This window comes from Epinephelus moara, chromosome 4 (genome assembly GCF_006386435.1).
Source record: "Epinephelus moara isolate mb chromosome 4, YSFRI_EMoa_1.0, whole genome shotgun sequence".
NCBI lineage: Eukaryota > Metazoa > Chordata > Actinopteri > Perciformes > Serranidae > Epinephelus > Epinephelus moara.
This window is the reverse complement of record NC_065509.1, coordinates 26,799,665-26,817,352: the sequence shown is the minus strand read 5'-3', so window position 1 is coordinate 26,817,352 and position 17,688 is coordinate 26,799,665. Positions and strand designations below refer to the sequence as shown.

Below are 17,688 nucleotides of genomic sequence, written 5' to 3'. Positions count from 1 at the left end.
GGGAGGAACACACCTTACTAAACAGGCAACAAGGAGCTCCTCAAAAACAAACTTCAACAAGTGACACAAGGGTGAGATTTGCCCTCTTTTGGAAGTGTTTTCAAACAGTATTTTTCCGCCACAAAAGAAAATACTCAAAGGATGAAGACTAACTGGCTCGTTTGATGAATGTGCATCAGGTAAACTGCCCCAACTCCCTCAAAGAGCAGCACTCAGTCACTTCACTGAGCTTTTGTGTGGAACAACATCATTTAAAGATAATACTTGGCCTCCACAGGAACGATCGGCCAACTCTTAGCACATTGTCAATGAAGAATATTAGAAGAATATTATTTTCAGGGCTGTAACCAATATCTATTAACGATTTATGTGGCAGTAGCTTTTTTTTAATAGCTAATTAATAGTTTTGTCTGCAGCATGTTAGAAAGTTAAAAAAAAGGGACTATTTTAATTTTCCTAGAGCCCAAGAAGCTTTCTATAGGTGATCAACAATCTAAAACCCAAAGATATTCAGTTTATAATGATAAAAACTGAAAAAAGGAGCAAATCCTCACTTTGGAGAATGAGAATAAAAAGATAAATAAGAATGTGTTGTAGTAACTGTGACACAGAGGAAAAGGTATATTGTTTTATTTGGGTTTAAATCTTAGACAAAAAAAAAACAAAGTACAACACAATCAGCAATGTGACAAACCTACAAAAGGCAGTGATGGAGCGCTTGTACATAGGAATGAACAGTGGAGGGTGACGGAGGAGCGTGGATTGCTGAGGTCTGATCTGAGTGGTTACTGAATCACGTCTGTCAACAGGAAACGGGGCTGACACGAATAAAGTGACAAACAGAGCGGAGCCGCAGATAAGGATGTAAACTGGTGAAAACAGATTAATCTGGGCGTGAATATCTCCACCTGAAGACAGACGGGGAATATGTCACACAGATTTGTTATCACCCTGAGCAGATGTGAAGAAAATAAAATCCCTTTTCATACACATTGACCACAGAATGCTGCTGTCAGATAGGTGTCGAGTAAAAAATAACAGTAAACATAACACATTAAACACAAGGGAACAAATCTGAATTATTTCAGGGCTGTTATTTATCTGTTAGACATTACTGCTACATTTGTATACTGTACTGAATGTATATGGCTGACAGAAATGTGTGGCTTTCTTTGGACGTACAAAAAGTGTATAAAGAGTGTAACATCACAGTGACTGGTTGAACTGCATCGACCACTTTTGTTTTACAGCTTCATTTTCCGTTTTTATCTCCCCAGCTCTCTCTCCCTCTCCATCTTTCTCTGTGTCCCTCCACTCTTCTTCGTCTTTAAAAGGAGTACGGCCCGACGTAGATGGAGAGTCTGAGGGCGGAGCTGGTCTGGTAGTTGCCCTGGTAGCTGAGCAGAGGGTTAACTGACACCATCTCCAGGTCCAACGTGTACTCTCTGGGCCCCGACACAGCGCGGGCCAGCACCAGCATGGCACTGATATTATTGATTTGCTGGAGAAGACAAGACAAATGTTAGTGAGCATATTACTACATACTTTTACATAAAGGAATTCTTTACTTGCACAATCTGTTTTTCAAAGTTCACGTCTTTTTACTTCCTGTCAGCTCTACAGTGGCTAACATTGCTTTCCCCTCCAACCTTAAGTGCCACCTTAAGTTAGTGAACACTACTTGATTTTTCACAGTTAGCTTTGTACATATTGCTGATCATATTTACTGTTTGTGTTTGGTGTTATTGATCATTTTGATAACGAACTCACTCTTAAAATAGCGAGGTTAGCCAGTCACTTAGCCTAGCTGGCTGCTAAAGTAAAGAAACACACCATCAACTTTATGAGGAGGAGGGCGGTCAGCTCTACAGAGCTTTATCATAACCTCTCGCTTTCGCAAGACAGTATATGTCAGACAATTTAATATTTTTGGCAGCTCTTCAAAGCACCAAATTTAAAAAAGGGCCCATGGCAACCTGACATTAGCTGAGCTCCAAAAGTCAGGCTAACTGAGTGGTTACCTTGTAAGACACTGAAGTGATTACAGTGCTTTTTCATCCTTAAGTTGGTTAACGCTAGTTGACTTTTCAGTTAGTTATGTACATATTATTATTAATATTTATGTATATGGTGTTTTTTGCTTCATTGCTATAATCACCTCAGTGTCTTAGAAGATAACCAATAGCTATCGTTTGTCACTCAGTGTAGCATCAACCTGATTTTTAGAGCTAAGCTTACATGAGGTAGCTTTGGTTCTTTATTACACTTGGTGCATGGAAGAGCTGCCAAAAATATTCAATTGACTGACATGTTCGTTTTCTTCATTTTCTTTGTTCATTCGTTCGGTCTCCAAACAGATTATGGCTCTGTCCAGCAGAGGCTGAGATGCAGCTGACGAACAGAGCCATGATCTGTTTGGAGACCACACCATGCACATATTTAGATAAAAACATCAATCTACATTACATTGTGTGTTTTTTTTATTCTGGTGGAAGCATTTTTAGTAAAAGTTGAAACAACAAAGATATGATTGGTTAAAGTGTGATTTGCAGTGCCCTCCCTATTAACTTCAATAGAACTGACACCAAAGTCTGGCTCCTCAAATACCGTCACTGTTGTCATGACTGTTCCTTCTTGATAGTTTCCTTGCCATCTACTGCAACATTGCAACAAGAAATACAGAGGGACCCTATTCATAATGATGTCAAGTTAGAAAATGTTAGAATAGAATAGAAGAGTTAGAACAGGTCTCCATCTTTTTGTGGTTTTACACTTTTCTCCTGCAGGCTTGGATTGAATCAAAAACCTTAAGATGAGGTCGGGGCTTTATAAAAAGGTAGTGACCAGGTGCCAGAGCTTAAGCAGCAGGCATCCAAGAGACACAGCGCAAAAAAAAAAAAAAAAAAAGCAAATATAGCAAGGCGAAATGTCAAACAAGAGTGAATCTGAGGGTTGGCTTTTACTTTTACTTTTTCTGGCAAGAGTGTTGGCAAACAGTAACCGACAGTCCTACATAGTGTACCTTTAAATAGATCTGCACTGAAAGGCAGTGTTGACCTGTTCTACAGTACAAAGTTTAACACACCAAAAACCACACGATCTACAGCATCTTAAAGTTCTTCTTTGACACTAATCAGCTTTTTTTCGTGTTCGGACCTACACAGATTTATTCAGTGGTAACAGAAACTCAGTATATTTGGACGTTGTATTAGGAGTTCCTTTGTTAGGATGCACTGCTTAAGAATGCAGTGTAATGGGTGACATTTCAAGTAGGTTTAGTCAGGAAGGAACTGCCATAACGTGAAGGGTACAGCACTACCTGACAAATATGCGATGTTTAATAAAAAGTGTCAGTGTTTTTCCAACATATCCATCAAACCCTAAATATTTTTTTATATATATATACTTTGATTAATGCCTGAGGGGAAATTCAATTTTTCACTCTGTTTGTCAATTACAAACAGGTCCGAACACAAATATAATAGAGCCGCTCCTTACAGTCAAAACAAGCCACGAATCATCACTTTGATTCAGGTTTGTCAGCAGTTTTCATAGTAGCACACCGAATCACTGCACAGAAGGAAGCATGCATCTACTCTACGTGACAGCACGAGATGTAAACATTGATAGTGTTCTCCCCAGTTGATCTGTAACATTAGCTAGCTCAGTGGTGCTACAGTAGGTGAGCTAGCAGTAGATGCACCCTTGCTTCTGCACGGTGATTTGGTAAGCGGGTGTAGTTTGGTAGACAGAAAATAGTTCCTACATGAAACTGCTGTAACACAACAAGGTCTGTGGATTATCCTGAGTAACTGGGTCATGATTTCTGGAAAGAGACATTGCTGTTGATTTGTACAAATTCATTATTTGGTGCTTTGAGTTCTACAAGACAAGTGCTATCTAGTTCCATTATTTTTGAGAGAAGGCAGACATCTCTACAGCTGATATCTCTAATATTTGGCAGTTCCCACCAGAACAATCCAGACTGATAAATAGCACTACAGATAAGAGGAAAACTATGCGTTTTAGATTTTGTGGTGAACTGTCCCTTTAACTTGAACAATTATTAATCATACTCCTCTCTGTGCTCTTTAACAGTTCTCACCCTGATGTAGAAGTCTCCATTTTCATCTCCGGAGCGGATGCGGAAGGTGTTGTAAGCCCCTGGAGAGACGCTGGTGGCCTGAATCTGGAAGATGTCGGAGGGGACGGAGCGCTCAGAGGTGATGCTCATGTAGCGGTGGACGATGGAGAAAGGCAGATCTCGACAGACGGGCTTGTTGACAGGACACACACAGCGGCTGGACACGGACACACACACACACACACACACACACACACACACACACACACAGTAAGGTGAGTACAGTAACTGCAAACTGTAGTAAGATTTGGTGCAGACAACATTAACAGTAGTTCATATATCAGCCAGCAGAGGGAGTAATATAACTGAGAGCAAAGTTCTCCTATAAAATGTTAAAAAATATTGAACAGTAGCCATTTTTTCCCTCATGTTTTTCTAAAACACGTTTTATATGACCAAATCATCTGGGATTTGTTAATAGTGACCCACACCTGTTACCAATCCAACACTTGTAACAGTGTAATAGTTTTCTTATTGCACTGGACCATGTTCAGAAGAAAAGGTTGCAAAGTTGGACTCATACGTGGAAAAAGTAATTGGGGTAATCTTGCAGCTTGAGCCATACTCAATACAGGGGCTGATTATATTCAGAGTTGATGGCCAGCACATATTTTAGTAATTGGGAAAAGGTGTGTGAAGTGTGCATGTTTGCTTATGAACACACACACGGGCTTTCATGAGGTGTCACTCACTTCTCAGACACCTGCACATAAGGGTCTTGGCAGCGGTTTGTGTCCACACACTGGTATCGTCCGTGGATGTTCACGCAGGTCTGCGTGTCGGTGCACTGATGTTCACCTGTCTCACATTCATTTATATCTGCAGGAGAGAAAAACAGTTGATGATGTCTGATTTGAACGGAGCTGCGGTCGAAGAATGAGTAACCTTTGAATCAGTGCAGCTTTTGTAACTCTGAAAGCACAGAGAGGAAGGTGTTGGTGCTGGGAGGAAATGGAGGCGGGTTTGTGCTTACCCTGGCATAGTCTGGTGCCCTGCAGCTGGTATCCTTCTGGGCACACACAGGAGAACTTCCCAGGTTCGTTGACACACTGGTACTGGCACAGGTAACTGGAGTAGCTGCACTCATCAATGTCTGCCGAGTGAAAAGTTCAGGTTTTATTCATTGTTCACAGTTAAAGGTGGAACGGGAACAAAAAACAGAGCAGGCTGGCATCACTGACACTGTGAAATTTGCACTCGTATTAATCCTTCTTACCGTTACAAGCGAAGCCATCAGGCCCCAGCTCATAGCCCTGGTCACAGCGACAAAGGAAAGTGCCGTATGTGTTGTAACACCTCTGAGAGCAGGGGGCACCCATCTCACATTCATTCACATCTGCAGGGAGGCAGATTTAATAGTTTCATTTAAATGCTGACAGAGTCAAAGAGCACACACATCCCAAAAACATTTAATCAAAAACTTTAACTGAAGACAGAAATCACCAAATTCAAAGGCCCTGCAAACATATTTTCTCAATTAGCTCGTTACTGTGAGTGATGGGGTCCAAAATTAATACACAATTTTCTGCCAGAGTTGAAACAGTTTTGGTTTCTTCACAAGAGTTTTTTGTCCGTGCTGTTTTCCTCACTGGGTCAGAGCGAGAAGGGCTCTGTGTGTTTGTGTCAAATGTGCCAGAGTCCAGACCTTTGAATCCAACTAACTCCTCCAAGTGCGATGTGACTGATGAGTCATGAAGCAGAGGTTTCTCAGTTATAATAAAAAATTACAAATGAGCGCTATTGGGGGAGTCAATTAGCTAGTCAGTCCCAAGAGTAATGTCATGCTGTTGTCAAGCAGTGCGCCAGATAACCAATGAGAAGTAACACCCACAATGGCGAGTGCTACAGACTCGCTGGAAGGGTAATGGAGTCTCACAATCACATTTTCTAGGCCCGAAAAAGTCATGGAATTTGTAAAAGTCATGGATTTTTGTTGTGTTAGTAATCTTCCGTGAATAACCTTCCAAGTAATGTAACATAACAGCAAATTTATTTTCTGTAGTTGTCGATGCAAGGTAGCTTTAACGTGCCTCGATGTGTGATGTGTTTTCGTCTCTCCCTTCATGTTTACCAGCTACTGAAATTCTGTTTGAATAGAGTTTGAATCTGATTTTAAGTGCTATATCTTAGGCAACTTGACTTGCTTGAGTTTCTTGAGGACGTTTCGCCTCTCATCCAAGAGGCTTCTTCAGTTCTAACGGACTGGTGCAGAGTCACAGGCTTTAAACCCTGTAAATATGATATGTTTGAAAAACGCCAGACAAGTAAACATACATAAAAAAAAAAAAAAAATGGATCCTTAAGTCACAGAAAGTTTTAAAATGTTGTCCATGAATATGTGATAATATTTTTTGAAGAGCAACACCCTTACTATTTTTTTTTCCTCTGATATCTTGACGTAAATTGTCAACCTATGTAGTCATGTAATGTTACAGAGAAATACTTTCAGGTGTGCCTTACTGATTTAGCATCACACTACTGTAATATTGTCAGACTCATGAGGGACAGTTTGAAAAAGAGATCCAAATCGATGCAGCAGAACCAGAGACATCATCTTTTTTAATTCTACGCATTCCTCTGGTGCTTATGTTACCAACAATGCAACTTGGTCATGGACAGTTGCATTAAAGATTTGGTTTAGTTATGCTAGTGGCCTCTAATGTAGCCTCTAACCTTTGGCCTAAAGCAGAGATGAGGATCCAAAGAGGTTTGGCAAGCTCACTTCTTTCCAACTGAGCACCCCCATGTTTTCTCTTTTTTCTTTTCAAACTTGTAGTCAAGGCTTTATAGACTTTATATGACTATTGACATAAGCACTGACTTAAGCAATAGTTTTCCCCAAGACCTGTAAGCACACTTTGATGTGTGAAATCTGTAATATTCTTAACTACATTTTCAAAGGCTTTACGTTCTGTGTGTTTTGACAAAAGCCTGAGTACGATCTCTGTAAGACTGAATTGAGTGGAAGCTACACTTTGCAGACTTTTTGCCTGATTTCAGAGACAGTGGCTGTGAAAGTTGAGTCTTATAATTCGTTGCAGAGGGCGTCACTCACCGATGCAGGATCTGTTGTTTCCTGCCAGCTGGAAACCAGGTTCACACTGACAGGAGAAGGAGCCAGGGACATTGACACAGCGATGTTGGCAGTACCTGTACCTGCACTCATCGATGTCTGAGATGGAGAAACAGAGTCAGAGGAGGGATATTCACATTCCTGCACATTATTAAGGTCACTCTTGCAGCTGTAACTAACTTCCCCCTCAGGCCATGTGGCAAAAAAATCTGAGTTGCCTTATTTAAGCCTGCTTAGTTACAGGATAAATTCAAATTATCTCACCAATGCACTCTGTGCCAACCTTGCGATAACCATCAGGGCACTGACAGGTGAAGGCACCCAGTGTGTTGATGCACTCCTGGCTGGGCTGGCAGTCATGTTCGTCTCGCTCACACTCGTTGATATCTGTGTTTGTGGGTGAAGTGAAACAGGGACACACATGTAAAAGAAATGTGGTTATTGTGATGAATCACGGCGTCATTCACCGTGACTGAATGACACAGTGTGACTGTTGCAGTGCAGACGATGGCGACTCTGTTCTCCTCATTTGCACCCGACAGCTGAGAATATCACATCATGATGAATCATGTTTGCTGTCCCAGATGAACACCTCGCTGTCCTCCAGCGCGAGTAGGTTTCTCGCTGCTAGTCAGATTCTTAAAAACACAGCAGCTGTCCTGGTGTGAAATCTTCCAAATTCCTACACTGTCTGTCTGCCCCCCGTGGACTCATACTCACTCACACCCACGCAGTTTGCACCAACATGCAGCCTCCAGTCCCAACACCTGCTACAGCCACCTGTCCCTTGCAATCTGTGGCCGCCGACAATAAACTTACACAATCACACACACAAACATGCTTAATGATCACTCATCCTGTGGCCACCTGTCCACCTCCAACCCCCCAGACCTACAAACCAGACACTCACCCTCACAGCTGTCTCCCTGCGCCTCGTAGCCCAGAGGGCAGGGGTTGGTCTCGGTGGGCGTGATGGCGGGCTCTGGGGCCGGGATGACTGACGCAGAGCGGGGAAGGCACAGGTACCCTCCGTAGTGGTTGAAGCACTTCATTTCCCCTTTGCAGGCATCTGGAATGGTCTCACACTCGTTTATGTCTGATGAGACAAAACTTTACTTGTTAGGAACAAATCAGGACACAACATGAAGAGCAACAGCATGATCACAGCTGAGAATTAGGTGCTGAGATGGAATAAACGCAGGTAAAAGAGCACTTTACCTTTGCAGTGCTCAGTCTGATGGTCCCAGTGATACCCATCTGTGCATTCCTACAAAGAGCAGCAGAGAGAGAAAGAGAGTGTGAGAAAACGATGGAAAGAAAGATGTGAACAGGCCCTCCGAGCCAAGTAGTTGCATAATATATTCATAATACATAATATATCCCCAGTAGTGGGACTTTAAAAAAGAAACCGAGAAACTTGTTTCCTCTGTGTTCAAGAAGCTAGGCCAAAGAGAAAAGAAGTCTGCCGCTGTTAAAGGATTTGTGACATTTTAAACTACTTTCCTCTAAGCCAAATGTCACTTCAGAAACAAAGAATTTAAGGCCACTGTTTGGAAAAAGGGTCATTATCATTCTGGGGAAAAAAGTATTGCTGTGCGCTGCATGGAAAGAAAAAGTGACGCCTAAAAGAAACATGGAATTAGAGCTAAAATTACCCCCAGCTACGACTACTATAAAATGCTGAAGAGGGAAAACTGCTGTGGAATATTAAACAAGTAGAAGATGAGGACATAAATAGAGCTAAGAGAGGAGAGAGGGGATATGAGGCCAACGTTTCCACATGAAGAATCTGTGATATATCATATGGAGGAAAAAAAAGAAAGGAGTGTGAGAGGAGGAGAGAAGGAGGCAGAGAGATCCATCCATCCTTACCGTGTAGGTGTCACTTTCTGTGGGCGGCTGTGAAATAGCACTGCGGAGGAGCACAGACACACATATGCACACGCACAAGATTGACACACAAGCACCCTGCATACTAATGCACTAATTTGCGGGAGATGGGACGGGAACACACGTAAAACATGCACACAAACACACACACACACACACACACTGCTAACAGACAGGTAGCGCTGCTGTACAGATGACACGGGCAGCCAAGACGTGGTATCTGTATATCAGAGGGAGAGATAAAAAACAACAACATTAGAAACTGAGAAATCACAAAATGGTTTCAGTCTGAAAACACACTGGTGCTATGAGTGCTCCCACAGCTGAAGTGGATAAATCAACTGGAAGCAAAGAAGCACTGGAGCCAGTTTTTAAGTAGTCAGTCAGAACACAAACAGTTAGCGTCTTGGACTTGGTTCACTGTTTGTTAACTAAACAGTTCCCCCTTGATCGCAGCAGGAATAAATGGAATGAATCAGTCTGCCAGGTAAAAAACATAAACATTGTGACGTACTCCATCCTTCGGCTGAAAATAACAAAGTCAACATGAACAGAAATACTTTCATATTTACTGCTCACAGAGGACAGACTGTGTCTGCAGACTGGCAGACTACAACTCAGTGGAATGATAGTCTCGCCGCACGCTGCCCCCTGAGGTTCACTGTGTATCAGAGTAATGTCACTGGGAGCAAATAAATCCTGGCTATTAGATACATATTTTACAACAGCATGTCCTGCTCAGCTGCTCCCGTCTGTGAGACACAAGTTAATTTGTCACTGAGACAAGGAATCCCTGTGGATGAAGAAGATTTAAGGCCCTAAATCTACTCTACATCAGAGACTTATCAACGCTCAGTAAAATTAGGGCTGCGACTGACGATTACTTTGATCGTTGAGTAATCTGTTGATTATTTTCTCAATTAATCAATTCATTTTTGGGGGTATAAAAAGTCAGGAAATGTTGATAAGCATTTCCCAAAGGCCAAAATGACGTCCCCAAAAGTCTTGTTTTGTCCACAACCTTCAGTTTCCTGACATTGAGGAGTAAAGAAACCAGAAATATTCACATTTAAGAAGCTGGAATCAAAGCTTTCTTCTTTAAAAATTACTCAAATCGATTATGGGGTTATCAAATAAGTTGCCACAGTACACCACAGCATTTAGAGCCTAAGCTAATTAGCAATGCCCATCCCTAGCTGGGCCTTAAGATAGGAAAGACTCAGCAACAAGAACACAAAGTACAAACAACAATAGAAATACAGGCAGAACAATACAAGACACAAACTGCAATACATAATTAGCACCATAGAATAGGAAGCACCAAATTATCCATGACTGCATAACTTATTCCTCTTCAAATTCTGTCTCAGTTTGAGTTAAAGTGATCGAAATCAGGATCCAATTTGAGTTCTGTAGGTAAAGAATTCCACATGTTAATTTCACGGACAGAAAAAGCTGTTTGTCCAAATGAGGATTTACACAGAGGAACTTTACAATTCCCACTGGCTGCTCCATGTGTTACTGAGTTGAAGCTCTAAGTGGAGGTACAGTTGACGTCTTATTGATTAGCTGTTGCAGCTCTGGGTAAAGTGTGCCAGAAGCTGGGGGAGGCCTCTTATGAAAGCCCAGTATTCATGTTAATGACGTTTGTCTCATCACTAGGCCCTGCAGGGGGTATCAGGCTGTGCCGTCATAAAGCCAATGTGCCCTCCCCTCTGATACTCCCCCCTGGCCTTATACATTATATCTGCTCTTGACTGCAGTGGCCAACCCAACTGGTTTAAAAGAGGGCAACTTCATGTGAGTGTCATGACCCACTCAGTTGTCCAGCCACCGTCACTATAAAACTGGTTTCACTACCAGTTGCCACAGATTAGTTACGCCACTGGTTGGGGAAACTTTTTTGAAATTACCAGTATCTCGGGGTCTTTTTCATGAAGGAGGGTAGAATGGAGCTGAGATGGATTGGCAGTCGTGGTGGAGAGGGAGCTGAGCTAGAAAGCAAAGCTCTCCATTCACTGGTCCATCTACTTCCCAACCCTCACCTATGGTCATGAGCTCTGGGTAGTGACCGAAAGAAAGAGATCACTGATACAAGCTGCCGAAATGAGTTTCTTCAGGAGGGTGGCTAGGCTCATCCTTAGAGATAGGGTGAGGAGCTCAAACATCTGGAGGGAGCTTGGACTAGAGCCACTGCTCTTTCGTGTCCAAAGGCCTCCTGGGTGCCTCCTGTTAGAGGTGTTCTGGGCACATCCAACTGGTAGGAGGCACCGGGGCAGACCCAGAACATGCTGGAGAGATTATATACCTCATCTGGCCTGGGAACTCCCCCAGGAGGAGCTGGAAAGTGTTGCTGGGGAGAGGGACTTCTGGAGTGCTTCTGGACTTCCTACTGCCCCCACTTATCCAGTCATGAATAAGCGGTTGAAAATGGATGGATGAATGTCTCTTGACATGTCTTAAAATAAAAAAGGAAGGACTGCTCGTTCTTCTGACGAATCATAATTATGAAGTGCCACATTGTCAGAAAATTTTTACCACTGGACTGAAAGCCCAATTGTCCGAGTGCCCAGTACACGAAGGCATGACCCACCCTACTCTGCCTCTGATTGGCATATCCTGATATTCTTACCCTGACCAACCTCACTCCTCAAGCCTAAACCAACCCATTCAACAAAGGCAACGGCTATTTGCCAGTGCAGGGTGGGTCCTGCCTTCACTATAGGAGGAAGAATAATTGGCACCCAGTGTCCTGAAAACAAACATGAGGTGTGTAATTGGTTGGGTTAGGGTAAAATAATCAGGGTAAGCCAGTCACAGGCAGAGTATGGCAGGCCGTGCCTTCACCATAGTGAGACGGTCCAATGACCATAATTCTCAAACAGCCCGTTGGAGCAATGCACATTTGTTTTTGTTAGACCACACTGTCAGTCAAATGGTCTTTTGGTCCAATGGGCCTATTTGTAGATGACTGAGTCTTCGGGACTATGAGCTCTTGGAGCAATGGCATAAAGAAACTTGGTAACAAAATTTATTTTGAGCCACCAAATGAAACAAACAACCTGTTAAAGTAAGTAGCCCACTGTGTTGACTTGCATGTTAGGACCATGCTAAGTAGCATGCTAAAAGCTAGTTAGCTTGGGGAAGCAGGGAAATATTGTTCTTGCATATTTACTCCACTACATTTATCTGAGAACTGAAGTTAGTAGTTGCATTAATTTATAAGATATATACAAAATGTGATCAGCTAATAAGGAAACAATGTTTATTATTATCGATTAAAGGTGCTGCACACCCACACAGGTGATTTCATTCACGTGGCTGATTAGACCTGCTCTGGTTCAATGATGACAAGCTCTGCTAGGATTTACATGAGGTCACCAGTAATAATGACAAAGGTGTCCAGAAACAAAACTAACAGAAGAGCTCCTGAAGTTTTATGTAGTAGCTACTTTTGATCTTGTTTTGCTAGATAATAACTGTATTATTACAAAATATGACGTTGTGCATGTAAGGGCCCTATATTGAAAGGGGCCATTAGGCATAGTGAGTACTTTCATTTTGGATCCTTAAACTTAATTTTGCTGGTAATGCTTATGTATTTTGTACACAACCAGAATTCTGAATGCAGGGCTTTTACTTGCAGTGGAGTGATTTTACACTGTGGTATTGCTTCTTTCACTTACGTAAATGACCTTAATATTTTACTACAACATTCTGTGCAGTGTTGTGTGTGTTTGACTTAGATTTATAGTGTATTATGTTTGCTGAGTATTCTGATGGACTGGGCTTTCCTCCCAGCACACACACAACCACCCTTCAGTTAATGTTCCTGGAGAGAGGCTATAAGTGTTTAAGCTGACTCTAAAACATAAACAAATCACCTTTTCCAGCTCCCGCAGACCAAAAGAGTCGAAAAAAACCCCAGACCAATTGAAGGAATGAAAAAAATTCTGAGCAAGTGCTGTTTGCAAAGTCAGTGAGCTCCAGTTAAAATACGTGACGGGAAGGTTATAATCACTGACTGTCTACGTGCACAAACGCACTGATGTAAGCTCCCGAGGCCACATTTGCAGGCACTGCTTATTGTTGTGTCTCGTTTTGAGAGAAACAGAAGGCCACAAGGTGACGTGGGCACCCTCAAATACTTGATGGATGACATCATCGGCCATTTGTGACCTTTGCGTGGTGAAATGCAGCAAAACATGCCCTCACCCTGTAAGCATGGACGGTAACACATACCGCCATGCAATCAGACAGCCACAGTACGTGACCTCTCTGACTTGGCCCGGCGGACACTTACAACCAGCAAGAATGTGGCCCAAAACCACCCAAAAACAAACTGACCATCAGCTCAGGGTCCAGTCACTCACTGGCTACTGAGTGCGGGCAGCAGGGACGCATGGGTGTTGCCCTGATGCCGCTGGAGATCAAGTGGCGGTGGACCTCTGGAATGCCCGTGGCAAGGATGTGGGCGCCAGTTCCCAGCTGGGATGCCCTGCCACGGCAGTGGTTCCCAGAGTATCAGGTTCTGGGAAACCCCCCATGGTTCACATAAGAGGAAAGCTGGTGCCAAACCTCCAGCCACTGCTCCCCTAACCTCTCATCTCCCCTCATTGTGTAGGAGGATGCCAGGGAATGTGACCCAAGTGCAGGAATTCATCGTCTGGGTTTTGAGTGACGTAAAGAAACACAGGTTGACTGTAACACCACATCACATCAAAATAATCAACAAGTATCTAGACTCATCATTTCTGTCATTTTTCAATCAAAGATACTAAATGTTTTATTGGTGTCAGCTTCACAGTTATGATGATTTGAAATATCTGTGGGTTTTAAACTGTTGGTCGGACAAAACGACATCTGAAGACGTGTTGAGCTCTGGGAGCTTGTGATGGGCTTCTTTTTTTTTTTACTGTTTTGACATTTGTTTTGACTTGGACTTTAATGAGACTTTAGTCACAAATTCACTGACTTTAGACTCAGTAAAAGTGGGAAACTTGCAACTCAACTTGGACTTAAACACCAGTGACTTGTGACTTGTCTTGGACTTAAGCCTTTTGACCTAAAAATACTTGATACCCAAGCCCAAAAATTGGGTATTGTGTGCCATGAATCAATTTGTTTCCCTTAATTTCCTGAATCAACTAATTTTAATCTTATTAATTACCAACAAGTTGACACTTAATTCCCCAGATTCCCTTTGAAATAATCTGACAGCGTCCAGTCAAGTTAGGAGAAAACCATGAAGATCTAACGTCACGTTACTGAGCACCAGTTGAAAAAATTCCAAAAATAATTACAAAACACATACAAAAATTATGTGGTTGTCAAGAGAAACCAAATTGCAGTATGCAAAACATGCGGACTGAAGACGCAACAACTTCAAACCTCATTCGTCATCTGAGGTTGCACAAAGAACAGGGGAAGAAGTTTTAACATAGTCAGCAAGATAATGTGGGTGCTATGAGCTAATTGTGGTATTAGTTAATAGTGCTGTATGAAAGTGCAATGTCAGCACTGCTGTCGTATGATTAAGTTCAGTCACGCCAGTTTTAACAAATGAATTCAAATGACAAAAAGCATTCATGATTTCTGTAAAGTTAAAATGGCCTTTTGGTGAGGAGTCATTATGACTTGTTTAGGACTCAAAAGTCAAAGTTCTTGAGACTTGCGACTTGCAAAACACTGACTGGGTTCCACCTCTGGCCCTCGCTGACACCTCAAAATATCCCTGCCCGAACACCTGTTGTGTGTAGTATCAACAATAATATAATCACCATTTGGGGCCTGTCTTTGCCTCAGTAACAGCAGGCTGACCCATTTCTAAATTCTCACTGTCAGCACAATTTAACAAGCAAAATGTCAGGCGGCTCACAAAAGTGACCACATGGGGACCAGGGAAAACACACAGTTGGACCACACACACACACACACACACAGAGTGTAAACTGCAGGACGACCATCGTGGGTTGTAGTGTATACATAGCTAACTTTGTGTTGTTCTGCTCGGCTGTGCGTAGAGCAGCCTGAGAACATGGTGGCCCTGCGCTTTCCAGCTGCGCTTTGTTACCGTTGTGGCAGTGAACCTGCAAATCCACAACTAGGGGGTCACTTTTACACACCCACACACACACACACACACACAACGTCCTGTTCTGGGAAACTCCTTAGCCAGTGATGGATAATGGCCTGTGGGAGAAATTCACACACTTTAACCGTTCTGTGCTCTCACTGCTGATACTGCTCTGTCTCCCTGTGTAAAGGGTGTTAAAGGGCTGTGATGTATTAGTGTATGCATACAATGTGGCACGAGATGATGCGCTGCTCTCAGGGGAGCTCGTCTTCCTTCCTGTTGCTTTTATAATCCCACCTGAGTCATTACAGTGATGGTGGAGCTGTCACATGTTAGCTATTAGGAGTAAACTGTATAAACAGTGATAAAATACACTGTCAAAGTCGTAAAGCAGCATCCTAAACTGTCTGTGATGTTATCCAGAGACGTTTGTGTGTGTATGTTCTTGTAGCTGCCACCTGTTTCTTCTTGTTTAATAGAGGAAAAGAGAGGAAGAATTCACCCCCCCCCCTCTGCATGACTAAACTGAGACTGTGACACTGACTTTAAGAGTTGTACAAGAGGGATGAGGTGGAAGAACTTTTGCAACATACTGTACAATAATACATGCCCTGTGACTCATTACCTCTCTTCCTGTCTATCCCCCTATTACAGTCTCTGAAGCACGGAGCCAAGAAGCAAACTACACAGACTGTGAGCCACAGTATCTTGGCTCCTGTGAGGAGCAAAGTGTAGCAGAGCGGAGAGCACAGCAGTGGTGCAGCTGTGACGTGTATGGCCTGTACCAGAAAAGTGGGTAAGAGGTACATCTCACCTCCGATAGTTCGTCTTAAAACTCAGCAAACGTGGTGAGTCATTGTCTTCTTGACACAGATCTCCGCTAACAGATGTGAAAGAAACAAAGGGGAACTCACAGCTGAATCTTTTCGGATGTGTCTTCTCCCTCTGACCGGTGTGTCCTTCTGCTAGCTGCGGTCGTCCCGGCTGAGTTGGCGTACAGAAGTGGTCCCTTAAACTCCTGCCTGTATGACCCTGAGAGAGTGAGTGGGGAGACCGACAGCTGGAGCAGCTGAACACATGCAAAGGGAGGGAGAGAAAGAGCGCAGGCAAGAGACGGAGAGAAGAGAGGGAGGAGAGGGACAGCCCATTCTTACCCCCCCCACCCCGACCTCCTCCCCCATCTGGCCCCCTGCACTGCCACTCTCCAAACCCCCTCTCCCTGACCCCCCAGGATGCAAATTCCTGGTCTGCGGCCCAAATACCAAAATTCCAAATCCGTCCAAATCGCAGGCGGAACAACAACTCACAGATTCACACACTTGCCCCCCCATCTTCTTACCCAATGCCCCCTCTTACGGGTCCCACAACACACCTGGTTTCATTTAAACTAAACCCCCGCAAAAGCCCCAAGCTCTCCCACCCTTTTCCTCCCTCCCTTTTCCCATTTACCCCCCATCTATCTATACTTACCTCCCCCATCTTTTTTTTTTTTTCCATAAAGCGACTAAAGCCCTTGCTCTCGTCCAATCTGACATGCAGGATATTTATAGCTGGGGAGAGAGAAGTTAATGGAATGTGGACAAAAATTAGAGAGTGGAAGAGAGAGAGCGGAGACGTATTCGGAAAATTTGTCAGCTTGTTCCTCAGAATAAAACCGGTGCTGCTTTCTGGGATGAAATAAGAGAAAATAAAATGCTATCATTATTCTTGACCAACTTCGCTGCTCTGTTTGTACGTGACTAATCCATTACTGCTCTTGGAATCATTTCCGGCAGTGTTTCTTCTTAAAAACTTAGCCGTCTGTTATGTTGCAAACTGGTCAAGATGTTGCCTAACCCATGTCAGATTTTATTAGTTTTAGTCTGACTCAGCTCGAAGTCAAACTTGAAGGTCACCCTCGTGTTTCCCCACAAAATGAGAGCCTCTTCAGAATTAAATGAGCACCAGTCGCATTGCTGTAATTGCGAGCATTATTCCACGATACTTGATGTATGTAATGTAACATCAATTACAAAAAGATTGCATGTGTTAAAGTTTACGACCAAATTTTCTTTAATAGACACACTTATCTTTTTAAAGCGCACAATCAGGCTATTTATAACATTAGGGTTACAATTATTGTATTTTTCTCAGGTTTCTTTCCCCCCAAAGAAAATCTTTGGTTTAAAAACCCTCACTTAACTTCACATTGTTTATCTGTCCTGGCTTTCTGGGTGGTGGCAGCGGTGGCAGCTGTCATTACGGGGGATGTTGTTAAAAGTCACACAGACAACCCCCTGGCTGGACCAACTGTGCCCCCCTGGTTGGTCCATTATTCCCCTGACCACACACAGACATCAAACAATGGTTATTATAGTTAACTAAAACTAAACTAAAATACAAATACACAGGAAACATCTTTAGTTTTGGTCTTTTCAAGTGGGTCAAATTTGTCAGCACAACAAACATGAGGAGGCACTGGATGTTTACTGAGACTGGCATGTTGACATGACTGTCAGTGTTGTG

At 43.0% G+C, this 17,688-nt stretch overlaps 1 protein-coding gene across 2 annotated transcripts; it reads right to left on the bottom strand.

The window, feature by feature from the left end:
- Window positions 1-618: 618 nt before the first annotated feature.
- efemp2a (EGF containing fibulin extracellular matrix protein 2a) lies at window positions 619-16,277 on the bottom strand. 2 transcript variants are annotated; one of them, XM_050042663.1, is made up of 11 exons: window positions 15,998-16,277; window positions 9,090-9,327; window positions 8,436-8,484; window positions 8,128-8,313; window positions 7,482-7,604; window positions 7,200-7,316; window positions 5,361-5,480; window positions 5,118-5,237; window positions 4,837-4,963; window positions 4,106-4,301; window positions 619-1,501 (listed from the first exon to the last, which is right to left on the bottom strand). In XM_050042663.1, the coding sequence occupies exons 2-11, from the start codon at window positions 9,189-9,191 to the stop codon at window positions 1,328-1,330; spliced, it is 1,314 nt and encodes a 437-aa protein (XP_049898620.1). In that variant the 5' UTR covers window positions 9,192-9,327; window positions 15,998-16,277; the 3' UTR covers window positions 619-1,327. The 2 variants fall into 2 exon arrangements, with proteins under 2 accessions (XP_049898620.1, XP_049898619.1); XM_050042662.1 differs by having other exon boundaries at window positions 16,098-16,277.
- Between the last annotated feature and the right edge of the window lie 1,411 nt (window positions 16,278-17,688).

Coding starts and splice junctions, on each gene's coding strand:
- efemp2a (XM_050042663.1), bottom strand. CDS start 9,191: ATGCAGGGTGCTTGTGTGTCAATCTTGTGCGTGTGCATATGTGTGTCT. Junction 8,314..8,435: donor TCAGACTGAGCACTGCAAAG/GTAAAGTGCTCT, acceptor TTGTCTCATCAG/ACATAAACGAGTGTGAGACC. Junction 4,302..4,836: donor TATGTGCAGGTGTCTGAGAA/GTGAGTGACACC, acceptor GTCCGTGTCCAG/CCGCTGTGTGTGTCCTGTCA.